This window comes from Lampris incognitus, chromosome 12 (genome assembly GCF_029633865.1).
Source record: "Lampris incognitus isolate fLamInc1 chromosome 12, fLamInc1.hap2, whole genome shotgun sequence".
NCBI classification, from domain to species: Eukaryota; Metazoa; Chordata; class Actinopteri; order Lampriformes; family Lampridae; genus Lampris; species Lampris incognitus.
The window spans coordinates 18,895,928-18,923,787 of NC_079222.1; the positions used below are offsets into that span (position 1 = coordinate 18,895,928).

A 27,860-nucleotide genomic window follows, 5' to 3' on the forward strand; every position below is an offset into this window, starting at 1 on the left:
TGCAAAACAGGGGGGTCCGTAGCCTGGTGTCTGTTATAATGTACAAGATTGTGTCACGTTTGAGGGGTCCGCATGTGGGCCTGGCAAGCGAGTCGCGCGGTTTGGTGGAACTGCACGGTGAGTGAAACCGGAGGAGATGCTGAATGACGAGCAGAAATGTTACTTTTTTTCGCGTAAAATAAATGGCGACCATATTTATTTTTACACAGCTTGGTCTTTATAACGTGACCAAATAGTCTAGTTTGATTTGCTGTCAAGAGGCCTAATCCTGTTAGAAAAATGGACTATGTTGAAATGCGTCTGGAAAGACAAGTGTTATGAACGAACTGAACTGAGTCGCTTCCCTGAAACGATCCGTTCGTTTCTCAAGTCAGCTCAGATGAGCTCTCCCTTCACTTTGCGAGCGAACGGGCACGGATACACTCGCTCAAGTTACACTCACGTCTTTAAAATGAGCTATGTTACGTTGGACAGTCTCTGTTTTGTTTGTTTGTTTTTTAGCTCACCACATTTCGTAGTTTATAATGCGCGGAGAAACCTGTGATAAAACGGGTGGCTGAGCCTGAGACCGTCTCAGATCCTCGCACTGCGAGATAACGGTACATGTTCAGTGATTCGTTCACCGTGACTCGTTCACGGTGACTCGTGCGCCCTGAGTGATTGACAGTCGCCGAGTCGCTTAAGCCGGCCCCCTCCCTCTAACTCCCTCTCATGTCTTGAAGTCTCTAAGTAGTATCAAATATTTTGTTTAATATAATAATTAGAGGTCGCAAAAACATTATTATGAATAGGGTATAGGGCTTTGTTTTAGCAGCGTTGTTATAGCAACCAAATTATCTGGTCACTGGCTTATCCTTCACGAGGGACCCTCCTCAGTTCACTAGCTGGCGAGCTGAACTGAGCGCTCGGCCGTGTTTCGGTTCAGTTGAGTGGGACTCGGAGCTCCGGTCAAGTACTGAACGGTTCGGTGAACGAATCTTTTGTCCAAATCTTTTTGATGAACTGACTGTAATGATTCAGTGCACCGAAAAGAACTGCTTTGCCCATCACTACTGGAAGAGATGAGTATTGCATTTTAGCTGGAAGTGCACAGCGTCTGTGATCAAGGTGATCGCTGCACTTTTAGTTGTTTAGAATGAATTGGCATTAAAACGCACTTAATTTGGATGTTTACTGTCGAAGTTCGTTTTAAACAAACGAGTCAGAGTTGTCATAAATGGGTTAATCAAGACTTGAATTTAATGGCATCGCAAGATGATGAAAATAACTGCCTCAAAAATAGCTGATACTTGCGCTTTTGTTCCCCCTTAACACATCTGCGTTACTGGGTTTTGTATAGTGTGACTACAGGCTAAATCCCTCTACAGGTGATTATCTGAACTACAACTCATGTTGGCTTATCTCAAATTTAGCAGCCAATAGATTTCACATAAATGAGAAATTTAAGGTAAAAACATTGTCATCCAGACTGATAGTCCTAGCTTGTGACTAACACACTGACAGATTTATCTTTTAATTTTCGAGGTAAATGTTGTGTTGGGTGTTTCTGTGGTTCTCCTATGTTTGCTGTGAAGATTCATATTTTGAAAATTGAATGTGACAAGAAGCTGCAGATGTCTTGCGCAACATTCAAACCCAGTGGGTCATGAACTGATCCTGTTGATCAGTAATGATTTTCTGCAAGGAAAAAGGTGATAAAGATGACGTCTTCTAAGAAAAGCAAGTAGTTTTGATTTCTTTATGCCAATCTTTTTTTTTCTTAATCTAGCCATAACCCACTTTATAAAACTGATCACAATGCACCCGGAAAGCATTGGATTTAGACCGTTTACACTCAATTACATTAAGTGTGCTCATGAGTATACTGTATACTACACTTTATGTGATCTTATACTTAAGCGTATAAAACTGTTTCTGCTCAATACCCTGGAGTTCAGGGTTCAAATGTGTGATAGCTCACCTTGTACCTACAGCGCACCTCACTGTGCATGGCATAGCAGGTGTGACGCAAGAAGGAGCCAAGAAAGGAAACTAATGTTGAAACACCTGACGGAGTGTCAGAACAGGGCTTTCCCAAGGTGTAACCACTAACTGAGTCTGTCCAAAGATAGCCAGATATCCAATTCTCATTCATGGTCTACTTGCAGGTGCATCATGTCAAACGTCAGCCTTTAAGTGTCCACACCCAGATATCCCAGAGATGCCCCACTGTGATTTCAAACCAGTCGAATACAAGGTAAGAGCCGGGTGGTGTTCACATCAATCATCCATCGACCTTTTTGTTTCATCATGAATAGTCCCAGATATAAATGGAACAACTGCTAAATCATACAGGAAAACATTTTGTGTGACAGAGGCACATAGGTTAGTGTAATTGACTTGGATATGTATGTATGTATACAGAAATAATGTATACTGCTGAAATCAGCTTGTTTACAGGAAGTCAACTTTATTTACACAGCACTTGAAATGTGCATGTTTGCACCAAAGCAGGAGAAGCACTAAAAACACCCACAAAGGGCCGTCCGGGTGGCGTGGCGGCCTATCCCGTTGCCTACCAACACAGGGATCACAGGTTCGAATCCCCGTGTTACCTCCGGTTTGGTCGGGCGTCCCTACAAAATTGGCCGTGTCTGCGAGTGGGAAGCCGGATGTGGGTATGTGTCCTGGTGGCTGCACTAGCACCTCCTCTGGTCAGTCGGGGCACCTGTTCCGGGGGGGAGACTAGGAGGAATAGAGTGATCCTCCCACGCGCTACGTCCCCCTGGCGAAACTCCTCACTGTGAGGTGAAAAGAAGCAGCGAGCGGGAAGAATCGGGAAGTGTGGGGTAATTGGCCAAAATTCAATTGGGGAGAAAAAGAGGGGAAAAAAACACCCATAAAAATAAAAAGCAATAAAAATATCAGAGCAATCAACTGTAATAAAATATGTCACACGTAGTACATACCTGAATGAATAAAACAAATGATAATCCCCTGTGCTTATGTCCAGGACATGTCTAAAGAACAGATGATGGCGATTCGCAGGAAGAACTGCCATCCCATGACCATGAAGGTGACCTACTATAAGAAACCAGTCTACATCCATCAGGGATACATGCAGTGGTTATGGGACGTGGATGGCAAGCGATACTTGGACCTTTTTGCTGGTGTGGCCACTGTCAGTGTAGGGCACTGCCACCCGTAAGGACCCTTGTGCCTTCAGCTGTATCTTAAGACGTTAACATGGTTTACTTTTACTACCAAGTTTTCTGCTATCACCAACCAGAGCTAACAACAATCACGTATAGAAAAACCCAACGCTGAACGTTAGTCCTAAATCACCTTTGTCGTGGTGTCATTTGGTACAGAAAGGTGACGGCAGCTGCAGAAAAGCAGTTGAGGCGACTGTGGCACACGACTAACATTTACGTCTACCCGTCTCTCCACGAGTACTGTGAGAAACTAGTTTCCCTCTTTCCAGATCCTCTCAAGGTACAGGGCTTTCTTTTCCATTTGTTTACCTGAAGGCACACATTTGTCTGAATCTGCCATATTTGGACCAAAGATGGAGAGGTGTACAAACGATGTTTATATGCCCAACCACGTTTGTCTTCCCCTGTCTAGGTGGTGTACCTTACCAACAGTGGCTCGGAAGCCAATGACCTTGCTATGCTAATGGCCAGACTTCACACTGGAAACTATGACATCATTAATTTAAGGTGTGTCTGTTCTTTCATTTGCAACAATGCTAATAAGGAGGCGTCTGGTCATTGTTGTAGTCTATTCCGTTGCCTACCAACACGGGGATCGCTGGTTCGATCCCCGTGTTACCTCCAGCTTGGTCGGGCATCCCTACAAACACAATTGGCTGTGTCTGAGGGTGGGAAGTAGGTATGTGTCCTGGTTGCTGCACTAGCGCCTCCTCTGATCGGTCGGGGCACCTGTTCAGGTGGGAGGTGGGAAACTGGGGGGAATAGCGTGATCCTCCCACGCGCTACATCCCCCCCTGGCGAAACGCCTCACTGTCAGGTGAAAAGAAGCAGCTGGCGACTCCACATGTATCAGAGGAGGCATGTGGTAGTGTGCAGCCCTCCCCGGATCAGCAGAGGGGGTGGAGCAGTGACCGGGACAGCTCGGTAGAATGGGGTAACTGGCCGGATACAACTAGGGGGGGAAAAAGGGGGAAAAGCCAAGAAAAAAACATATCAAACATTTTTTTTTTGCATCACCATATGAAAATAATTAAGGAAAAAAGAAACAACAGCAGAGGATTTTAGCCAAACAGTAAGTAACCCCAGATTTATTCAAATCAAATCAAATACTTCCAGGAAGTTGCTCTGTTTTGTTTGTTTTTTTCAGTTAATATACCTCTGTCTCTTCTAGGGGATCGTATCATGGTGGAAGTCCACAAACAATGGCTCTGACCTCCAACTCAGCATATAAGTACCCTGTTGCCAGTGGTTTAGGCTGCACCAACGTATGTATATCAAAAGCAATGTATTCAAAGTCACTGAGTGACACAATACATACCACCATGCCAAATGACAAATACCATTCAAAACAAAGTAAATTAAATTATCCTACGTGATCATTTATTATTTCCATTAAAGCAAATATACTGGAGTGAAAGGGAAGTGCATGCTTGTCTCCACTCTGTATCTGAGAGCTGTAGTATGTGAATACTTCTGTGCATCACCAGTGTCACGGTGGTTTCTCTGTGCTGGATTATCTATGACATATGCATGTTGGTGTCAGGTTTACTCAGCTTACTAGGCTTCTGTACAACTCACAGACCATGTGTCCCGATGTATTCAGAGGTCCTTGGGGAGGAAACCACTGCAGGGACTCTCCAGTACAGACCATCAGAGACTGTGGCTGTGCAAAAGGTAAGGCAAGGCAAGGCAAGTGTTTAGATGAGAGACACAGAGCAAGATAAAGAGATCAATTTAAAAAAAGCATATCAAAAGAATAAGAAAGAGCTTGAAAAAGAAATTAAAGGCTAAGCAGAAGTGGATAAGCCATAAAATAAAAGGCCGATCAGATGGACGTGGAACCGCTCAATAGAACCCACTGAAATTCGACTCACAAGTGTAACTAGTTTAACCAGGCAAAACTCACTGGACCAGCATTTGCAGACTCTAATAAAATGACAAGAGGTCAGAAAATTTCTCCCAGGACAAGACTTGGTAATGCTCAAGGGTCGACTGGTTAGCGCAGTCCCCCGAGGTCCGGGCTATCCAGGTTCGATTCCCGGCTGCGGCGCATTCCCAGCTGCCCCCTGAATTCGCTACATTGGCAGCACAGGGGCCCAGTGGTTAGTGCTGTCGCCTCACAGCAAGAAGGTCCTGAGTTCGAACCCCGGAGTTGTCCAACCTTGGGGGTCATCCCAGGTCGTCATCTGTGTGGAGTTTGCATGTTCTCCCCGTGTCTGCGGTGGGTTTTTTCTGGGTGCTCTGGTTTCCCCCACCATCAAAAAGACATGCATGTTAGGGTTAATACTCCTGTCTGTGCCCCTGACCGAGGCATGGCAAGATGAACTGGAGTTGGTCCCCGGGTGCTACTGCTCCTAGCCACACAGCTAGGATGGGTTAAATGCAGAGAAAGAATTGCCTCAAGGGTTATTAATAAAAGTAGTAAAAAAGAAAAGGTATATTTACAAGCATTTTATGAACCTTTGCTTCGAGCCTTTGAGCCTATGCTATGAGCCTATGCTATGAGCCTATGAGCCTATGCTCAGAGACCATGTCACTCTGTCTAAAGTAACTCAGGATTAAGTAACAATTAAGATGTCTAGTTTAACAGTCAATCTAAAGAGACCCTAACCTGAAGTTAGTGCACAGCGTTAGGCACAATTGTGCAGAACCGTAAGGATAAATCCGGAAGACTGACATGTGTGACGATGATCACATTAATTACATTGGTGTTTGACCACCTCAAAACCCAGAAATCCTTTTCCCCTTCGAGTCTTTAGTACAATCATGTCAGCACGTTTCCCACCACCAAAAAACAAAAAACAAAACAAAAAAACAACAACACATAGTTGAACAGTTTAGCTAGCACTGTTGTAGTATCTGCTGATCGAGGTCTTGGTTTGTGACACGTGCCTGTTGGTCACAACAACCTCACTGCAACCCACCTAACTCTTCAAGTCTGGCTACTATGGGGAAAATGTAAAATACTACGCGCTATATCATGTTTTATGTACAAGTCTAACCAGCAGTATCCCTTTAAATGAGTTTTATGAACCGTTAAAAGTTTAAAAAATGTTCACAGCTTGGACATTTTTTGGATTGGCTATTGTCTTCATTACAACACCGATCGAAAGTATGATAAAACATTTTTGTTTTCAACTAAATCTTCATAATAGTGGCTTTAAACGGCAGGTTGTGCCCTTTTCTTCTGTGACTTTCTAATCGTGCGTTAAACGTGGCAGTCAAATTCTGAATTTAGTCCAAACTAACAAAACATCGATTAAAACTTTTTATTTTATTTTATTTATTTATTTTAGTAAACACAGACCTCTTTGTGTAAGCTTAACGAGAAACCAAACGCTGGCCTATGCATGCGTAAGTAATCCATTGTTAGTAAATTGTTGTAGGATTTCAGCTGGATTTGTGTTATGAGACAACCCTTTCTGTTTCCTCGACTGGCTCAGTTTAATAATTCAGGGGGATGGGGGTCTAGTTTGTTCAAGTATAAAAAATTTAAAAAAAACAGTGTTTAAGTGCTTGCCTGGAGGTCAAAGTCTTTTACTACTGAGCAAACATTTACCTTATTAAGAAATATTTTGCCGTCAGTATGTCTTGCTAGCGTCTGTTGAAATACTGACTACACATCCACAGCGTTTGTTTGGACAAGCACAGGTTTATGCAACATGCAGCTTGCATGCATACTGTAATCAAACACAACCTGTCAATACACTGCCTGTCTTCCAATATGATACATACCTGTATGTAAGACAATGGTTAATGCTATTTTTGATATTGTTCCTACTGTATATCAACATAAAAATTAGCACATCGTATTGATTCTGTGTAACCCGTGGATTTTTTCTTCTCGATCCTTTTTCTCCATCTACAGGTCATTGTATGGCCAACGATCAATACATCGAGCAGCTCAAAGAGACGCTTGTAACCAGTGTCCCAAGTCGAATTGCTGCTTTTTTCGGAGAGCCAATTCAGGTATTTTATGCACTACGTTCTTTAACAAAATATTTTCCAAAATACGAGAACCATATTAGTCTATATGTGTGACCTTACTGCAGCTGTCAGCAGTAGCTTTGTCTGTTAAATTGTCAAATGCTTTTGTACAGGGGGTCGGAGGAGCTGTGCAATACCCCAGAAACTACCTAAAGGAGGCTTACAAACTTGTAAGGGAGCGAGGTGGAGTCTGCATTGCTGATGAGGTCAGATACATGAATTGTAGGTCTTTATGTGTTTCATTTACATCTTCATCCTCTGATCCTCAATATGGAAGGCTTATGAAATGCATCTATGTGTAGATATATAGATATACTACTTGGTATAATTAAGGTAAACCAATGTAAACCACCTGGCATACTGAACCCTGACACAGAGGTCCTCACTCGCTCAAGACTGCCGAGTATACACACAATCCTCATGCAATAACAGCTTCGTTGGGCGGGCCACGTAGCTCGTATGCCAGACCAACTGTTACATGGCGAACTCAAGCAAGGCAAACGGTCCCATGGTGGTCAAAAAAACAAAACCAAAAACGTTTCCAAGACACCTTGAAGGTTTCGTTAAAGGCCTTCACCATCGAGTACCACACATGGGCACCGAAAGGTCTGAACAAAGGAGAGCGGCGTGCAGCTGTCCGAAATGGTGCAAACGCATGTGAGGCCACCATGATCGCTGCAGCAGAGAGCTACAGGCAGGTCCAGGAAAGGCCGTGCCAGCAACCCTCCAGCCACTCCCACTACCCCATGCCCACACTGCCAAAGAACCTGCAGGGACAAACAAGCCATCTTCGCACCCACAGAAATTGACCCCTACATTGATGACGAGATGGTCCTCGTCGCTCAGACGAACAACACAACACGTGGCATATTTATCGACATTAAATCAGCAACATTGCATTCAAGACTATTTGTAGAGCTTGTACCAAATTCATAAAATGTAACAATATGAACATTTCATCCATTATCCAAACCGCTTATCCTGCTCTCAGGGTCGCGGGGATGCTGGAGCCTATCCCAGCAGTCACTGGGCGCCAGGCGGGGAGACACCCTGGACAGGCCGCCAAAGGAACATTTTGACTTAATTCCTTTTTAATGTAGAAAAAAATTGATTCATTCATTTTTGTAGATTGAATATGTGTGTGTGTGTGTTTGTGTGTGGGCCCTGTGTGATGGCCTGGCGGCCTGTCCGGGGTGTCTCCCCGCCCAATGACTGCTGGGATAGGCTCCAGCATCCCCGCAACCCTGAGAGCAGGATAAGTGGTTCGGATAATGGATAATAATGTTTTTTGTTCTGTTTTTGGTAAATTGCCATTTCATTAACTGTCAAGATATTTAAAGAAAAGATGTCACCAATAAAGAAAAAAACAATTCCAGGAATTATTCAACATAACTTGGTTGGCACTTGATAGGTCCAGACTGGATTCGGGCGAACAGGAAGTCACTTCTGGGGTTTCCAAGGTCACGATGTAATTCCTGATATGGTCACTATGGCGAAAGGCATTGCTAATGGGTACCCTATGGGAGCGGTCGTCACAACGCCAGGTAAAAGACACACCTGCGACACAATACTTCCCCAAAGTTATATAAGAAAAGACCTTTTAAAACCCTCCAACAGATTGAAGTTATTCAGAAGAGATATTCATTCAATTTAGTAGCTATATCACCGCCCGGCTAGCTCAGTCGGTAGAGCATGAGACTCTTAATCTCAGGGTCGTGGGTTCGAGCCCCACGTTGGGCGAGCATGTTTTAGGCCCTGTGATGGCCTGGCGGCCTGTCCAGGGTGTCTCCCCGCCTGCCGCCCAGTGACTGCTGGGATAGGCCCCAGCATCCCTGAGAGCAGGATAAGCGGTTTGGATAATGGAGGGATTTTTTTATGTATATATTCATATTTTCTGTATTGAGTGTAAAGCACTTTGTGTGTTTTTAAAAGTGCTATATAAATAAAAAATGACTTACTTACTTCAGATCGTTAATAGAATATAACATAAACCCACCAATATATATACAAAGGAAGGGGATCTCAGGTAAGAATCGTAGAGGTTTCTCTCTTTTTCCTTTCTTTTTCTATCTGCCCCCTTTGTGGCATAGTCATTCAAAACACCTAATATTAATACTAATATTACTCAGTTGCTTGGGTATTGTTTTAAATTACTTTGTCTAGGTTTAAGCAACCATTTTCTCTCAGTGAGCCACAAACACTGTTCAGTTTTTAAAAAAAAATCCAGTGAGAACTCAATTGAAACAGTAATTATATATAAAATAAATTTTAATTTTATTTATATATATGTATAATATATATTCGAATAATACATGTATCATTAATATTAATTATATATATTAATTATATTTATAAAATTATTAATGATGTATTTAATTATATATTATATATAAATAAAATCAAAATATAAAGTAGTTATTGGACGTCAAGACGGTTTGCATGACCTTCACCTGTGTAGCTGGATAAAGTTCAATTCCACCTCCCACTCTGTACGCTTCCATCACCTGCAATAAACAACCCCATCGTAATTTGATATGAGCAAACCTGTTTCTTTAAGTGTGCAACCTGGCTGTTCACTGCTGCTCACCTCAGTCATCCCCACCACATGGGAAGAGCAATGCTGGGCAAAGCATTGCACTTCCCATGTGTTACGCATGAGATTGAGCAACTGAGTGTGAGATGAAATCCCTACGATTTCATCTCACACTCAGTTGATAAATGAATGACCCATATTTTGGTCATAGGTGGGATGGACCAAATTCATTCATAACAAATCCAAAGGTAACACTTACATTGATCATTCCATAACTGATGGAGGGTTGAGAAAATAGCTTTGGCTGATTTTTTTTGCTTTTTTTTTTAAAGTAGTGCTGAGTTGGCGTGAACATTCTTGTTTTTTGCAGAAATTGCTGCATCTTTTGCCAAGGGAGTTCACTTCAACACCTTTGGAGGAAATCCTGTAGCTTGTGCCATTGCTTCATCTGTACTAGACGTAAGGATTCCAACTTCTTTTTCTCCAGTCGTGTTAATAACAAGAGAGGACATTTGTGAACAAAGGAAAAACACGCGTTATTTTTCAGCTTGATATCATCCGAGTGGTTAAAAACCAGCAGGACGTTATTCTCAAAACCATACCAAACTCGAGGCTGAGAATTCAAGTGGCTGGACGGGACTAACGTTTGCTTGTTGTGTTTCCTTTTAGACTATCGAAGAGGATGGTACCCAGCAGATCAGCAACGATGTGGGCAACCATCTGTTAACGGAGCTGGCCAAACTCAGAGAGAAGTACGAGATTATTGGAGATGTGCGGGGCAAAGGACTTCAGATTGGTGTGGAAATGGTCAAAGACAAGGTAGAATCCAGCAGGATGATGAAACACTTCGCCTCACGTGCTTGTTTAATGTGTATGTCCGCGTTATGCCTCTCGGGACATTGTATAGGGGTGCCCTAGATAACCATTAACCCGAACCGCAGCGTCTGTCCATCTGCAACTGTGGACATAACACAAGTCTCTTTCACTGAACTGCATGTTATGTTGTACCAATGTGTTGTTTGAAAATTAACAATCTGTGCAGCATCGGCCTGAGAGTCCATGCATCTAGTTTGCTTTGCTTCGCCGCCATCCTGCCCTCCCCTCCCCCCTTTTCTCCCCAATTGTATCCAGCCAATTACCACACTTTTCCAAGCTGTCCTGGTCGTTGCTCCACCGCTCTGCTGATCCGGGGAGGGCTGCAGACTACCACATGCCTCCTCCGATACATGTGGAGTCGCCAGCCGCTTCTTTTCACCTGACAAGTGAGGAGTTTCGCCTGGGGGACGTAGCGCGTGGGAGGATCACGCAATTCCCCCCAGTCTCCCTCCCCTCCAAACAGGCGCCCCAACCGACCAGAGGAGGTGCTAGTGCAGCGACCAGGACATATACCCACATCCGGCTTCCCACCCACAAACATGGCCAATTCCAATTGTGTCTGTAGGGATGCCCGACCAAGCAGGAGTTAACACGGGGACTCGATCCGGCGGACCCCATGTTGGTAAGCAACGGAATAGACCGCCACGCCACCGGGATGCTCCCACCGTCCTATTTTACTGCATACAAAGATTCTCATTTAACAATAAATGTTTCTCAACTGGTATTTGCTCTGACCAACAAAGCATTACTCACCATTCTCATCCCCTCCATCACATAACAAGCAAAGCTCAGCTTGCCAGAGTGCAGGCAAGTTCTCAAGCTTGGCCCAGCTTGCAGAGTTAAGAGCTCAGGTTTATCTATCCCACCGATTTGCTATATGCATAAAACAAGATGTGAGAAAACAGCATAAAAGTCTCTAGATTGAAAACCTGGCCCATTGCTTGTAAGCTATTTGTTTGTTTGACCTTCAAAATAATGAAGATGACCCATATAAGTTGACTGACAGGTGTAAATCCTTTTTAGCAATACAATAACTGGGGTAAAACAAAAACAATATATGTATTTCTTTAAATGCCGTCATGTTTAGGGTGAAGTAATCACCAGTAGCCCTGAGACTGGGTATATACACCTGTTTGTTAACCATGCTGGTATTATTTGTAGGATTCATAAAGCTTGAACAATGTGGTTACACAGCAGCGGGCATCTCTAGTCAAATACCAATCAGCTGATAGTTGAGTAATAGTAAACATATTCAGTGTAAGTAACCTGGTGTTCAAAGTAGTTGTTGCTTGATGAACTATGGTTTAAGTCCATTTGAGAACTTAATTCCTTGACCTGTAGAAACCCACTGTTTCTCCCTCCTACACAGGCGAGCAGAGCTCCTCTGCCTCCAGAGGCCATGGGTGAGATCTTTGAAGACACCAAGGAAATGGGAGTCCTCATAGGGAAGGGAGGATTATATGGACAGGTGAAAGAGCATGAATTCTTCAAGAGTCTTGTCTACTTGTACATTTTATTTACAGTGAAGAATTGTGTCCCATTCAAGGTTTTATGTCCTTGGGTAAAACTCATTTTCACAGATGAGTTGAGCTATATGAGACGTTAGCCCAACCGCCGCTGTTGTAACCTTGCGCAGAGCCTAGTTTTGGAGTGTGCAGTCCAGCATATAGCCCAGTAGCATATCGTCACATAACCCAGTGTTAATTCTTCAGTTTTGCTGTGGTGTCCTTATCCTGCAATGATACAAATGGTAAACGGTAAGCGCTTTACAGTGTACGCCTCACATTCACCCATTCACACTCACATTCATGCACTGATGGTGGAGACTGTCATGCAAGGCACCAACCTGCTCATCAGGAGCAGTTAAGGGTTTAGTGTCTTGCTCAAGGACACTTCGACAGGCTTTCTGCAGGAGCCGGGGATCATACCAGCAACCTTATGATTACTAGACGACCGGCTCTACCTCCTGAGCCATGCCCCCCTCCCCCCATATACTAGATTTACACACCCACACACACATACCAAGCTAGAAAACTGCTAACATAACTACAAAAACTTAATTTCATCATCTGATATTACTGCTTGGTCAGATCTCATAAGTGTAATTACAGGACAACTGTCTGGATACCATCACATAATGATTTGAGCTGTTCTCTAATGCCAACAAGTCTGCTGGGTCTGGCTCTCACAACAAAAATTACCCTTAACATTTACAAGGAATACTGCAACACCAGACCAGAAAACCACACGCCTATCACACATCAAGCACATTTAAGATGTTTTAAATCACTCTTACTGGCTGCTGTTCAGTTTGCCATCATGCTCAAGATGTAGTCAAGTAGCTTATATGCATTACAACTGCTTTTCTTCATGTCTTTTCCTTTTATGCCTAAAAACCTATATGTGCCCTCAATGCACATGAAATCAGGCATTTCCCACCTAAGTACAATTTTGTGTCAATTTCTGACCGTCCCTCATCTCTCTCCCTCACACCTTAAGACCTTCCGGATCAAGCCCCCCATGTGCATCACAACGGAGGATGCTGATTACTTTCTGGCAGTTTTCAACAAGGCCATTCAAAACTTCATGGACAGAAGATAAGTTGTTGGTCTTGGATGCACCACGACAAAAGAAAGCGGGATCAGTTTGCAACCCCGGCACACTTTGCTCCATATAGTCGGCTATATTTTAACCATTACCTCGTGCTCCTCGCTTGAGATGCCTTCCACAAAAAAAGGAGCCATTCACGACACTAATATGTCTTGCTCTGTCGTTTTCTTTGAATACCACTGACATGTGGGACTTAAAAGGGAAACAACAGCAATTTTCAATGGTATATCCCTAAATACTTTGTAGGGATTAAACTACATTAGCAGCCATAATGATGACCAGTCTCTGAAACACCGCTGAATTAAGAGTTTTTTGCTGATAGACTGAATCGTGTAAGAAAATCAGAACGGTTCTACATTATGTAGCTGTAGGTAGCATTATTTGCATTATCCGCCCCGTATTTCAGAGCATATCAACATCCCCAATAACCCCTGGTAGATCAGTGTTGCATAAAGCAAGATTCATAATTTTGAACTTGAACTTGTCATGCCAATGTGTAACAACTGATAACCTTTTCTGTTAATGTCTTCTGACAACACACGATAGCACTTGACTTGATTTTATCAATGCTTTTGATTTTTTAATGTGTATATATTTGTCCAGTCACTGATTGTAAATCCTGATGCATTTATTCAGAGCCTTTAAACTTTAAGCTATTCGGGGCTATACTGCCCCCTGAAGGTAAACTTCTACCTAACTGTGAATTTAAATCAGACATTTGGTGTGCCTTTTTCCCTCCCTTTTTTATTTTACCAACTTTTAATGCAAAGGGGGTTGTTTTGAACAGACAGCCCTTAACTGTTTATTCTAGACTACAGTTTCTAGTTGCATGAATCATTTAACTGCAGACATAGCGTTGTGGAGCTTCACCTCCCCAGTTTTATTGACAAGAGGTTCTAATTGCTTGGCTGCAGTTTTCTAGCGAGTGTCTCGCAAAAACAACATAGTAAGATAAACTCTCAACACAGCAAACAATATGGTTATTGGGAATAATGTCCGTCCTTTAAGCAAGGTGGCCACATTATATGCAGTTGTCCTCTGATCAAGCAGTACTGGAAGACTGAAACCAGAGGGATGCTGACCCGTTTTTCGGGTCAATGAACCATACGAAAATCAAAGGAAGTTGAATCAGTTCATCTGCACACAACATTTATTGAGAGAGAAACGTTTCATCACTCATCCAAGTGACCTCTTCAGTCTCAACTGACTGCAGGTATCCCACCCTTATGAACAATACAGAGGCATAACGGCCGAAAACAATGATCGGCAACAACCATCTTACAATGCTGTGATTGCAACCATTCCCGAATCCTCTGTGAGTAGTGCACATGGCCATCGTAACTGTAGTTAATGCTCGCGGCAATTTGCACATGAAACCGATCATTGTTTTTGGTCGTTATGCCACTGTATTGTTTATAAGGGTGGGGATACCTGCAGTCTGAAGAGGTCACTTTGATGAGTGATGAAACATTTTTCTCAATAAACATGTCCAGATGAACTGATTCAACTTTCTGTGATTTTCTATTGAGCATGCATAAAGACGATTCTCAGAATACTCAATTTCTGTGTCCCTGCAGTGTGGTCTAAATAGACCCAGTTAGGAGTGGGGGCCACCTGTTCTTCTTCTAAGGACAGGATGTTGTGTTGCTGTAAAGCCCCCTGAGGCACATTTTTAATTTGTGATATTAGGCTATACAAATAAAAATGATTTGACTTGACTTGACTTCTTGTCTTTCTTGCTCTTGCTCATAGAGGTGTGGACAGAACTGGAGGAGAGCGCTGTGGCATGACCGCTGGTCTTCAGATGGTCAAATAGCTTGTTTCTTGTGGAGAACTCATTGTTGCAGGTCACACAGCGTAGATTCACTTCCCTCTGAAAGGGGAAATAGGGAAAACGCATCATTAGAAATGGTATCAAAAGATTACCTGCCAAAGTGGCAGGAAAAATAAAGAGGCTTACTTGGCCCTGTCCATATTAACTCACATTAGGGAGATGGCAGGAGCAACCTCCCATATTAACTGGATTATACATTTAGAAAAATAGATGTATACAGTAAGTACGTGGATACCTCAGAAAACTGCTCTCCTCCTGTTTGAGGCTTAGTATTTTTCTTGTTGTCTTTTCCTCCTCCCTTTTTTCCTTTTGTCTTCACGGAGCTGCAGAGGATTAATGTTAACTGTGGTGAGATATGAACATTTTGTGTACTATATGAATCACTTCGCTGCTTACAGCTGACCAGCGTTCACTGCTTCAAGGGAAATTCCAACTTTTTAGAACCTGGATCTTATTATTTGTCATCGTGCATATCTGTAATGACATCTTTTTACTCATTAACTTCATTTAGAGACTCTGGAAACGGGAACACCACTGGACAGAGCTTCACAACTGATGTGAAATGGGAACATTGAACATGAGCCTGAAACCTGTCCTATCACCAACAACAAAAACCCTAGTGCCTCAGTTAGACAGTGTGCATGATGTCCCGTCTTCTATGACTTCTCATATGCAATACAACCAACCATTTATAAATTTGGACATTTGGAGTAATAACTGTCTTTCACTGACTTGTTTTCATTGAACTTGTTGAAACATGTCTGACACATATCTGACAGTATGCTTTAGCACCACAAGACATCATTGTAAAGGTGTGTCCATTGGTGATCCTGTATCCAAAATCCCTACAATGAAGCAGCTGAATAAATGATATAATAACCGAGAGGCATGACAGCAAAAATTGAAAACTTATAACCAGGTTATAAAAAGTGGAATTATCTCTTATTAAGTAAAAAACTGACAGCAGGGCCCTATAGTTAACATATGCCCAGTGAGGCTTGACGAATAAAACAGACATCACAATAAATAAATAAATAAACAGATACATACATACATACATACATACATACATACATACATACATACATACATACATACATACATACATACATAAATAAACAATTTCCTGTTGCTGTTTTTTTTTTTTTTTTGGATTTTTCCCCCTTTTTCTCCCCAATTGTACCCGTCCATTACCCCACTCTTCCGAGCCGTGCCGGTCACTGCTCCACCCCTTCTGCCAATCTGGGGAAGGCTGCAGACTACCACATGCCTCCTCTGATACATGTGGAGTCACCAGCCGCTTCTTTTCACCTGACAGTGAGAAGTTTCACCAGGGGGATGTAGCCCGTGGGAGGATCACGCTATTCCTTCCAGTTCCCCCTACCTCCGAACAGGCGCCCCGACCAACCAGAGGAGGCACTAGTGCAGTGACAAGGACACATACCCACATCCAGCTTCCCACCTGCAGACACAGCTAATTGTGTTTAGGGACGCCCGACCAAGCCGGAGGTAACACGGGGATTCGAACCACCAATCCCTGTGTTGGTAGGCAATGGAATAGACCGCCACGCTACTCGGACGTCCCAACAATTTCAAATACAACATGAAATAGACTCAGTATTCAGCCCCCTGCGAGTCCCCCTCAGGTATGTCATACTATTTTTCCTCCAGCTTAGCGGTGCTTACACAACTGTTTAATTAATGCTGTTACAAGCCTCATGCCTACTGAACACCTTTATCAGTATACAAATTCAAGTCCCTACTTGCTTGGACTCAATAACAATTGTGCTTGATTTTTTTTATGACAAAGGGTACATCAAAGTTAAAGTGTCCTACACAGAAGAACACACATGAAAAAGAAAATGTCTACCAAACATATATTTCTGTTCAAAATGGAGAACTGTACGGACAATGACTGAACATATGGAAATGATGAGACGTCTTTGCCACTCACAACCGCCAACATATGCCTGTTGACGAATCTCTAATTACTGATCTAATAAAGAAATACCTCCAAAATATCATTTCTGCCTTTCTATAATGTACTGTCCAGTTAATCATTTTTTAAGTCATAAAACCTTACTGTGATCATTAGTTATACTGACCTAATAAGTCACGAAAGTCAAGAGACATCAAATTTCTGATTCCTTTGAGGACAACAAGTGGAATCAGGGGGTAACATTGTAAAGTGGAAGTTGTTTGGCGGGAAAACTGAGCAGGCCATGGTCAGGTAGAAATATAGGATAAAGGGAACCCTAACCTACCTCTTGCCTTCTGTAGGTGGGAGATCTGTGTGCTCTTCAGGCTGTGTAGGAGTGGTTGGCCTTTCAGAACTATCTTCATCACAGTGTGATGGCGTTGACTGCTCCCCTGCCTCCTCCTCTTCCTCTGGAGCACTCTGCTTTGATGAATGTAGGCAGGAAAAGAGAGGTGGCAAAGGTTTTAGAGACATGCTTAAGAGCGAATATTATGAATTGGTCATACAGATGGGAAAAATCATCCAAATCTATGCTGTGAAGAAGTTGCCATTTATCAATAAAATTAACAAGCCTTGGGCTATTTCAATCACATTTTGAAGTCAAATCTGAAGAGTGAAATATCTTTTCAGCATTATTTGCAACAAACTTTCATAAAAGCTTGTCTCTTTTCTTCATTTACCCTTCCAACTGATGATGTAATAGCCCTAATGTTTTTTGGACAACCCCAGTATTTTACTACAGCAGTGAAAGTTACATGAATTACAATTGTTTAATTTGATTAAATAATCAATGTCAATTTTATGCCCTGTGATGGCCTGGCGGCCTGTCCAGGGTGTCTCCCCGCCTGCTGCCCAATGACTGCTGGGATAGGCTCCAGCTTCCCGCAACCCTAAGTAAGATAAGCAGTTTGGATAATTGATGGATGTCAATTTTAATTAATTTTAAGGAGCCTTGCCATGATTTTAATTTGAGATAAGAGAGGGCTCAGAACAACTCAAGAGGTAAGAAAACTAGGATATATATATATCTATATATATATACCTCACACCCTTTTTGTCTCAGCCTGGAAGATCAAGCCCCTCCATGGGATGTACCATCCACAGATGGAAGACATAGCTGATACCAGTGGCTAGAAAAGGCTAGATTGAAGGACAGCACAGAGGCTCTGATCATAGCAGCACAAGAACAGGCACTCAGGACCAGATCGGTTAAGGCAGGGGTCTACCACACCAGACAAGACCCAAGATGCAGCTGTGCAAGACAGTCTAGCATATAGTAGCCGGGTGTAAAATGCTAGCTGGAAAAGTGTACACTGAAAGGCATAATCAAGTGGCTGGGATAGTGTACAGGAATATCTGAACTGAATACAGACTGGAAGTCCCCAAGTCCAAACGGGAGACACCGCCAAAGACGGTTGAGAATGGCAGAGGTAAGATCCTGTGGGACTTCCACAAGTTCCAGACTGACAAGCAGGTGCTAGCTAACCAAAGAGACCTTGTGGTGTCCAACAAGGAACAGAAGACAGCAGTAGTGATCGATGTAGCAATCCCAAGCGATGACAACATCAGGAAAAAAGAGCATGAGAAAGGCTGAGGGAAGACTAGATCAGATGTGGGAGGTCAAATCCACAGTAGTCCCAGTGGTAATAGGAGCACTAGGGGCTGTGACCCCCAAATTGGGAGAGTGGCTCCAGAGGATTCCAGGAACAACATCTGAGGTCTCTGTCCAGAAGAGTGCGGTCCTAGGAACAGCTAAGATACTGCACAGAATCCTCAAACTCCCAGACCTCTGGTAGAGGACCCAAGCTTGAGGAAGATACACACCACCAAAAGATGCTACGTGTCTCTTCACATGCGTTCGTGTTGATGAAGCAGTGGAGGTAGTCCGTATGAAATTACAGGATGACCCCACCCTTAGCAATAGGACCACCCTTAACACTGACCAAATGTGTCTGCTCCTGAAGCTGTCTTCAGTCCATGTATTTCACATACAGGGGGCAGTACTATAGGCAGCGCCATGGGTGTGCTATGGGTTCTCCAGTTTCACCACTAGTGGCCGTCTTGTATATGGAGGAAGTGGAAAAGATGGCTCTGAAGTCCTATTCAGGGACATCACCTAACCATTGGTTCAGATTTGTGGATGACACCCGGGTTAAAATTAAATCTCAGGACGTACCACATTTCACTGACCACTTTAACTCTGAGGACAACCATTAAGTTCACCAGGGAGGATGTGAAAAATGACAGGTTAGCCTTCTTAGACTGTGAAATTGCAATTGGTGATGGGGGACATTCTCTCTCAATAAACGTTGTGTCCAGATGAACTGATTCAACTTTCTGTGACAGCAGGAATGATAATACTCACATGCACAACCTTTTGCTGTTTCTTTTTCTTCTTCTGCTTTTTGGACAACCTGATTGGGTGGATGACAATACATAATGTCAATAATTACAAATATATTAAGTTGGTGAGTGGCTATGTTCATATTAATGTGCAAGAAACCACTACTTTTAAACCAATCTTAATCTAATTAGGTGCATTTGAGATTCAAAAATTCTCAAACTATCAATCAAGTTTTAAACCTACAAGGAAAATCTGTTTGTTTTTTTTAACAAACTGGTTTTTACTTTAGTTTAGTTTTTGCCATTGTGCATATCGGTTATTATATCATTTTACTAACTGACTCCATTTAGGAGATTTTAGAAACGAAACCACCAATGGATGCAGTTTTACAACGGTGTCTTACAGGGCAACTAAACACCAGCCATAAACCTGTCCTTTCAACAACAACAAAACTAGTACCTCAGTTAGACTGTGTACATGATTTCCCATTATCTATGAATTCTAACAGTGCTAGATAGGTAGTTTATAATGTCTGGTAAGTACAGGCTGCTCATTCCTGCAGGATGAACCAGGAAGTAGCTCAGCAATGTGAGTGAATATTGGACATTTCGGGAAACAACTTTTAACGTGTACTTTTGTCTTCACTTCCAAATGCATGGTTTAGATAACTGGGTTAAATTGCACTTGTAAAATGTGTCTGATGCTCATGTTCTGTTGCCCCCATAAGACACAGTTGTAAAGTTGTCCACAATCTCCACGATGAATCCAGCGAGTAAAATGATATAACTGATGAGCATGATGGCACAAGCTATGAAAATGAGACCGGGGTTGTAAAAAAAACTATCCTTTAAACATTAAACGATCTATTCAAGAGTTAGATACTTCTTCCTGGGTTGATCTTCCTCCTCCTGCTCATCTTCCTCCTCTCTTTCCTCCTTTTCTTCAGAGTTCAAGCCAAGTGAATCATCATCCTCTTGCAGCTGTTGCCTTAGTAACGCCACCATCTCCCGGTGCTTTTTAGATTTTTCATGGTTCTTCATGCTGTGGATATAAAGCGGGTAAAGAACAAAGTGAGAGACAAAGTAAACAAAATAGAGAAAGGGGGCCTAATATAAAGGAGGGGGCTAAATATGAGCTGTTGGATGGGTGAATAGTGAAAAGTGTCTTGATTAGTACAGACCGTCTGTCCACATCTGCCTGAACAACGGAAGCAGACTAAATGGAAACAAGCTGTGATAGTGTTTGCTTGGACTGGATGTAAATAAACAAGAAATAATAATCTAATATCCAACTCATGTAACAGACTGACAGTCTCGTACCTCCCTGGTTCCAAACTCCTGGTGCCCTGCTTCCCCATATGCATTACAAGCATATCAAATGTATCCAGATTAAACTATCTGTTTATCTGTCACGTGTCTGGCATTAAACATACTACATCACTGAACATGGTCATTAGCAAGGTGTGCAATGTGTCCTAAATTTAAAAAGTCTCACAGAAAATAAGTGCAAAATATGGACAGACATGTTAAAAGGTGTCATTTCAAAAGGAACATGTTGGATTTGTATGTTAAAAAATACAAATTATCCAGATTTAGGTGAGGGGATTAATTTTTTATCTTTCCTGTTACTCGACATGCACTGATATTTGTAGTTGATACCTTATTTATTCATATTTTTTTTTTACTTTGGACAGTAGCTTTTTGCCAAATATATGAATGATCCATGGTGGTGCATACTGTGTAATGTGTCTTTATGCATGCTCAATAATCCAGGTAAGAAAATCACAGAAAGTTTAATCAGTTCATTTGGACACAACGTTTATTGACAGATATGTTTCATCACTCATCTAAATGACCTCTTCCATGTAAACTGACTGCAGGTATCCACACCCTTATAAGCAATTCAGTTGCATAACGACCGACAACAATGATCGGCTTCATATGCAAATTGCCGTGACCATTAACTAGAGTTACAATGGCCGTGTATACTATTCACAGAGGATTAGGGAATGGCTCGAATCACAGCATTGTAAGATGGCAACAGATACTTTTAGGACCTCCTCGGTTCAGTGATGGTCGTTCCCTCTTCACATAGATGGCCTTTTTGACTACTCCCACATTAAACAAGCCCTGGTTAAGTGTGGTTATCCTAACTAGAAGCTTGTCAAAGTTAGGAAGGCGCCCAAACAGTGCACCAGCCTATCAAAGAGAGGAGAAGGACAACAGCTGTCTAAGCGTAAAGCAGTGATGATTCTGTATAGGGCGGGAGTGTTGGAAAAGTTGCGATGCGCATTTTCCATCCACTGCATCTCAGTTGCTCTCAAACCCCAAAACATGCTGCACCAGAAATTGGTCCACCCCAAGGATCGGGTCCCCCGGCACAAACAGAGCAATACAGTGTACGCTGTTAAGTGCCGAGAGGATTGCCGTGATTTGTACATTGGGGAAACTAAACACATACTGGCCAAGAGGATGGCACAACACAGGAGAGCTAAAGCCCAATTTTTGCTCCAAATGTCGGCAAGCAGACAAATGTCTCCCGGCAGACAAAAAAGTGCCTCTCGAGTTGTTGCATTTATGCTTGTCGCAATGTCGCTAACTGTCTCCTGGTATCTATGGAAACGTTTCGCGTCACGCGCTGTGTTGTAAACAGTAGCGAGTGTTCTTTTTATGAATGAGCGCGCGTAATGTAAACAACGCTCTCAAGCAAAACCATGGCAACGCTTGAACACCTCGTCCCTTCAATCCAACTATCCAATCACAGCTAAGCGACATAATGTGCGCGAGTCTGCGACATAAGAAAATGTGTCGTATACACGACAGCCCGGGAGACACAAAAAGTGTCTCTCATGACGTCAAAATTGTCGAGAGACATCTGTCTGCTAGCCGACATTTGAAGTATAAATTGGGCCTAACACGTCAGGTCAGGACTCTTCAGTCTACACCCATCTACAGGCCAGTGGCCACTGAGGAACGCTGGTTTGAACGGGGAGTCAGAGGCCATCTATGTGAAGAGGGAACGACCATCCCTGAACTAAGGGGGGGAGCTAAGAGTACATCTGTCACCGTTTTACAATGCTGTGATTGAAAACATTCCCAAATCCTCTGTGAATAGTACACATGGCCATTGGAACTCTAGTTAATGGTCACACATATCTGCATGCGAAACTGATCGTTGGTTTCGGTCGTTATGCCACTGTATTGTTTATAAGGATGGGGATACCTGCAGTCAGTTTAGACCGAAGACGTCACTTAGATGAGTGATGCAACGTTTCTCTCATTAAACCTGGGTCCAGATGAACTGATTCAACTTTGTGATATTTTGTAATGTATTTTTTTAATTTCTCTAAAGAAAATATGCAAACATAAACCTATAACATAATGCAGGGCTGTTTTATTTTTTTTCATCTGTAAGTGAAAGTGCCCTGATATCCCGATAAAATGTAGATATATGTATGGGATGACTGTAATCCAGGCAGCTATGCAGTTTACAATAGCAGGGAGGAGCAGTGTGCATACTTACGCTTTGGATGATTTGAAGGATTTGTCACACGCAGGGCAATATAAGTCATCATAATAATCCATTAGCTCGTCTCCATCAGGCTGCACTTCATCTATGGAACAGTACAGCACACGCACACCGGCACACACATACAAACACACACATACAAACACACACACACACACACACAACACACACACACACACACACACACACACACACACACACACACACACACACACACACACACACACACACACACACGTACAAGATACCTCACTTAGCATTAAAAACAAGCACACAGGCAAATTGAAGAAATGCTGCTTCTTGGCGCAAATACTAAATGACGATTGTGATGCATCTTCCAAATCAGTTTCTTGAAACTGCTGAGGAAAACGTTTCACAATATATTCTTGTTAACTGCAGACATCAACAACATTAACAAAGTTGTTGTTTAGAAGTGTCAGTTCTAAACACCGGCATACTTTATCAATACAAATGCAACTAGAATGAAGGAGTAAGGTCTGCACACTAACTTGCTACCAAAAGCTTTTTCTGCAGATCAAAGGGACCAGCTTATTGACATTAGCTTTATTGACAGCTGATGATTGCTTACGGCATAAAACAGGCTTGTACTGTGTCATAAAGAATTTACTTGACTCACTGGATTATTTTGCTCCTTATTTTTGAGCACTTTCCCTACCATTGAGTGTTTTCTTTTAACAAAGTTATATATATATATATACACACACAATAGAGACGGTATGGTGGTGCCATGGTTAGTGCGGTCGCCTCACAACAAGAAGGTCCTGGGTTCGAACCCCGGGGTAGTCCAACCTTGGGGGTCATTCCATTCCAGGTCGTCCTCTGCATGGAGTTTGCATGTTCGCCCCGTGTCTGTGTGGGTTTCCTCCGGGTGCTCCGGTTTCCTCCCATAGTCCAAAGACATACAGGTCAGGTGAATCGGCCATACTAAATTGTCCCTTGGTGTGAATGTGTCGGCCCTGTGATGGCCTGGCAGCCTGTACAGGGTGTCTCCCCGCCTGCCGTCCAATGATTGCTGGGATATACTCCAGCATCCCGCGACCCCGATTGGGATATATTTTGCCTTTTTGGCCTTTGCCTATTATTGGAGATTTTTTAGTTTTTGCATACTTGCTGCATGTTTTTGTAACAACTTGTATATTTATATATATGTATGTTTATATTTTACATTTTCTATATAGATGCTGTTCTGGCAAATTACCTTGTTCTTTATCTCCTTTCCTCCTTCGGAATGACTGCGCATTCTTGTGACTGCCATCTTGTGTTGAATATTGTCCCTGCTGACCAGCAGGTGATAATGACTTAGCCTGATTACTGCCCCACAAGTAATAACTGTTTTACCTACTCACATTTGCCTGAGAAAGTTATAACTGATCAAAACATTGCTAAATAAAATAGCTTTTGGGGGCAATTTAGTGTGTAGACCTTACTCCTTCATTCTAGTTCTACTATTTTTGTCTTGTACCTTAATATTTTTCTGATGTGCGTATACTTGATTCCTCATACAAACACAACAACACATACTAACCTCCTCCACTTTTGTTCGTGCTGTCCTTAGTGTCCAATTCCTCCTCCTCACTGTCAGATGCATCCCCAAACTCCTCTCCATACAGAGCCTCCATCTGCTGCAGCTCCTTCTCCAGTTCAGACATGGCAGCCCAGCTCTGCTCCTTATACTCCTCTGCTAGTCTACCATAGCACATCCAGAATTGTGTTATTGGACAAAGGAGTGTAAACATGGAGATATATAATCATAACCTTACTCTTCAATATCAATCCCCGCCACTTCTCATCTACAAATTCATAAACCACTTACTTGGACTGGCTAAGTTTCTGTTTGCGTCTTAGTTCTTCAACCTTCTTCACCTTCTCAGCATTCTGCTCTTCCACCAGCCGTTTATGGGCCTGCACTCGGCGGTCACGCTTACGCACATAGGCCACTAGCTGCCGCACCAACTCATTTCGCTCCTTTCGGGCCTTATCCCTGGTCTTCTTGTTCTCCTTCTCCATGGCCCTCTTCTCCCACCGGTTGGAGGCCTGCCGTGTGTCATACTCCTCCTTCCAGGCGAAGTTCTTCCAAGTACAGAAGCTCTGCCAGTACCCATAGAACAAGTGCACTACCTGGGAAATGAAAGGGAAGCGCTAATCAAATAGCAAACCTGTAGCAATCCTCTCCTATTATTTTTTTACCATTTCAAGATTGATTGCTTATCATTATTTTTTATTCTGAAAATGGAATAGGCTACTAACAGCGGTGAGCAATTACACCATTTTACTTTTACCTCTTTTTCCTGTCAAAATTCATAGGAGTGAAAGTGAGAGATCACGACCCTTGTCATATAATAAAGTAGCCCGTACTCAATTCTTAGTTTCCATCTGTAACTTACACCATGACTGTATGCATTACCTTTTTTCACCAATTCACTCAACTTTAATTGTGTGACTTTTGGCTAACCCATCCCTCTAACATTTATTCAAACAATGGCAAAGTTGTAAATCACAATAGTAATTTCTCCATTACAGTTACAGTTAAACTCTTGAATTGGCCACTCCTGGAAAACAATTAAAATGTTCTTGATTAATAGTTCAGTTGTAAAAGGAACTATTATATAGCTAACATGAGTGTTTCAATTCTAAAGATAGCTTACTGTATCATAGTCACTCTCAGAGTCTCCAAATGAAGGAAACTCACGATCTTCCTCATCCTCCACCTTGCTGTGCTCCATCTCTTCCCTGACAATGGATTCAAACAGGTTCCTGTAGACCGTGTAAAAGCCCTGATAGAGGAAAGGTGAAAGAAAGAGGAGACAGAATGGACAAAAGTTGAATAAATACCAGACAGAAAACAAAAACATTAACTAAAAATATGGGAGCTCTGTATCTCATACCAGGTTCCAGTCCTGTCAGCTGATAGCATGTTCACTACACTAAACCTCACACACTATCACAAAAACTGGAGAACTAAATGGGAGATGATTTCATACACAGGGGAAACCACTTAGTGATGACAGTGATCAACCGCTTATACTGAACAAGAGTCAGTGGACAGAATCATTCCTATACTAAGGCAATTAGTGACCAAACGGTACACTTAAATTGATTATTTTGTTTCTTTCATAGATGGGAAATTGAAAAAAGTAAAAGCATGGTAATTAAGTATATCTAATGTTCAAATAATGAACTATTTCTTTGCTTACTCCCATGATATTGAACAGTACCACCTACACTCTGAAAGTCTGAAAATTTACCTCCAAAATCACCAGATAACCTAGAGTGGCATACTTTTATTTTTCAGCCTCAGCCTACTATTAGTAAAAATGTACTTTCATGATGTTACTGTAACCCATCATGTATTCTTAAATTCCTGCTTAAGGCAACTGAAGCATGACATTTTGTTATAGTACAACAGTCTACAGTAGGCTACTGTCTTTCAGTCAATTAAATCCATTATAAATGAGAAGTATATTTTTCATTACATTATATTTATTTAATCAAGAAAAACGTCAATTAGATGATCGGCGAAAAATAAAAAATCAACTTAGCTTAAAGTGATCAACAGTGATCATATCTATCTGGATGGATGAGATCAATAGAATCGGTTTCCAATGTATGTTCCTTAATACAAATTAAGCATCTTTTAAAAAGCCTCAGTAATCTAAAACATTGTTACAGATCAGGTACACACCTGATGCGTGACTGGTTTACAGATACACATATAGCCTATTGGATGGGGTAAAACAACATTTTCACAGTATGTACATGCAGACAAAGAATCAGCAAAATCTATACGATGATACCGAATGAGCACTGGGCAAGTGTGAAACTTCCACAGCACCCTTTTTTAAACAATGCCTCTAACTCCTGCACTATACAGCATATTACACATGCCACTGGATCGTCTGCTCCATCTTTTCATACTTAAATTCTATGCTTGGAAGGAATTTGAAGCAAATGACTAGAAAGACCTAGCTGAAGACTCGATCGTTTGTTTGTGATAAGATTCTTGCTCTCTAGTACAAACACTAACCTTTTCATCATCCCCATAGCCAGAGTAACAGGAAACAGTGAAGTACTGTAGCAGGTCGATGCTGTCATCCTCGTACTCTCCACTCACTCCTCCTTTGAGCAGAGCCTCCCTGTGATTGTCATACCTTCACCACGGAATGAGAGTAGGACAGAAGAGCGAAATAAGACAAGTGTAACCACACTATGTATACAACAGAGGACATAACAGTTTTCTTTTAGGTCAGGCGGTTATGGGAAGCCCTGCGTTTAGGGTCCCTCTGTGAGAATTAGATCCACAGCTCAAGACGTACTGAGAACAACACTAATGAGGGAAATATCTACAAACCAAGCTCTCTCCTGGGGATCACTCAATACATCATAAGCTGCCTGAATCAATTTGAAATGATCGGCTGCCTCCTCGGCATTGTCCAAGTTCTTATCTGAAAATGAAATAGTTAAGGCATGACTGGCGTTAAAGAATTCCAGCATTACAAATACGATTTCATGAAGAGTTGGGCTACGAGCTACGTAGTTTGAATTAGGGATCAAGTTCATCTGGTCTGATTAATTCTTTGACCGATGAACAAAATCCCAAATTGCAATACTGTAATTTACCTGGGTGCCATTTCAATGCTAACTTCCGATAGGCTTTCTTAAGATCATCGTCTCCTGCGTCCCGTTTCACACCCAAGACCACATAATGACACTGCATAGTGATTAGACTCGTAAACAGTTCTCAATTTGAAATGTTTAGCAAAATATTGCCTAAATAGTCGCCAACGAGGTTAGCGTTAACGCAGCACAAGGCATACTGACACGTTATGCTCTCCGATCTATTCTGCGCAAACACGTCACTGTAATATCCGTCTCAGCTATAGCCAAAAGGTGTCATTCAGTAATTAGTTCTCGACAAAACAACTTCACAATTGTTATTTTGCGGGTCCCTCATTGCC

General features: G+C 42.2%; 2 protein-coding genes and 1 non-coding gene across 6 annotated transcripts; 2 read left to right on the plus strand and 1 right to left on the minus strand.

The window, feature by feature from the left end:
• On the plus strand, window positions 1-13,226 carry agxt2 (alanine--glyoxylate aminotransferase 2). The gene is made up of 14 exons (XM_056290371.1): window positions 1-117; window positions 2,148-2,236; window positions 2,993-3,183; window positions 3,351-3,474; window positions 3,607-3,701; window positions 4,366-4,459; window positions 4,775-4,868; window positions 7,063-7,163; window positions 7,295-7,387; window positions 8,593-8,725; window positions 10,085-10,173; window positions 10,384-10,533; window positions 11,960-12,058; window positions 13,090-13,226. Exons 1-14 carry the CDS (start codon window positions 39-41, stop codon window positions 13,189-13,191), a joined length of 1,533 nt encoding a protein of 510 aa, XP_056146346.1. The 5' UTR covers window positions 1-38; the 3' UTR covers window positions 13,192-13,226.
• trnak-cuu (transfer RNA lysine (anticodon CUU)) lies at window positions 8,849-8,921 on the plus strand. Its single transcript has one exon. It is a non-coding gene; the product is annotated as a tRNA-Lys (tRNA).
• On the minus strand, window positions 12,095-27,860 carry dnajc21 (DnaJ heat shock protein family (Hsp40) member C21). 4 transcript variants are annotated; one of them, XM_056290369.1, is made up of 13 exons: window positions 27,523-27,860; window positions 27,254-27,347; window positions 26,930-27,053; window positions 25,551-25,679; window positions 24,719-25,023; window positions 24,431-24,591; window positions 22,879-22,969; window positions 20,239-20,397; window positions 19,378-19,426; window positions 17,299-17,435; window positions 15,270-15,357; window positions 14,925-15,073; window positions 12,095-12,323 (listed from the first exon to the last, which is right to left on the minus strand). In XM_056290369.1, the coding sequence occupies exons 1-13, from the start codon at window positions 27,617-27,619 to the stop codon at window positions 12,299-12,301; spliced, it is 1,608 nt and encodes a 535-aa protein (XP_056146344.1). In that variant the 5' UTR covers window positions 27,620-27,860; the 3' UTR covers window positions 12,095-12,298. The 4 variants fall into 4 exon arrangements, with proteins under 4 accessions (XP_056146344.1, XP_056146345.1, XP_056146343.1 ...); XM_056290370.1 differs by having other exon boundaries at window positions 14,920-15,073; XM_056290368.1 differs by lacking the exon at window positions 12,095-12,323 and having other exon boundaries at window positions 14,882-15,073; window positions 17,299-17,432.

What these genes read in the sequence shown, in the direction of transcription:
- dnajc21 (XM_056290367.1), bottom strand. Translation starts at nt 27,619, where the DNA reads ATGCAGTGTCATTATGTGGTCTTGGGTGTGAAACGGGACGCAGGAGAC. An exon ending in GCTATGGGGATGATGAAAAG is followed by an intron (nt 25,680 to 26,929) that starts GTTAGTGTTTGT and finishes TTCCTCTATCAG; the next exon opens with GGCTTTTACACGGTCTACAG. An exon ending in CCACCTACAGAAGGCAAGAG is followed by an intron (nt 15,358 to 17,298) that starts GTAGGTTAGGGT and finishes AATCCTCTGCAG; the next exon opens with CTCCGTGAAGACAAAAGGAA.
- agxt2 (XM_056290371.1), top strand. Translation starts at nt 39, where the DNA reads ATGTACAAGATTGTGTCACGTTTGAGGGGTCCGCATGTGGGCCTGGCA. An exon ending in GTGGTTTAGGCTGCACCAAC is followed by an intron (nt 4,460 to 4,774) that starts GTATGTATATCA and finishes TACAACTCACAG; the next exon opens with ACCATGTGTCCCGATGTATT. An exon ending in TTTTCGGAGAGCCAATTCAG is followed by an intron (nt 7,164 to 7,294) that starts GTATTTTATGCA and finishes GCTTTTGTACAG; the next exon opens with GGGGTCGGAGGAGCTGTGCA.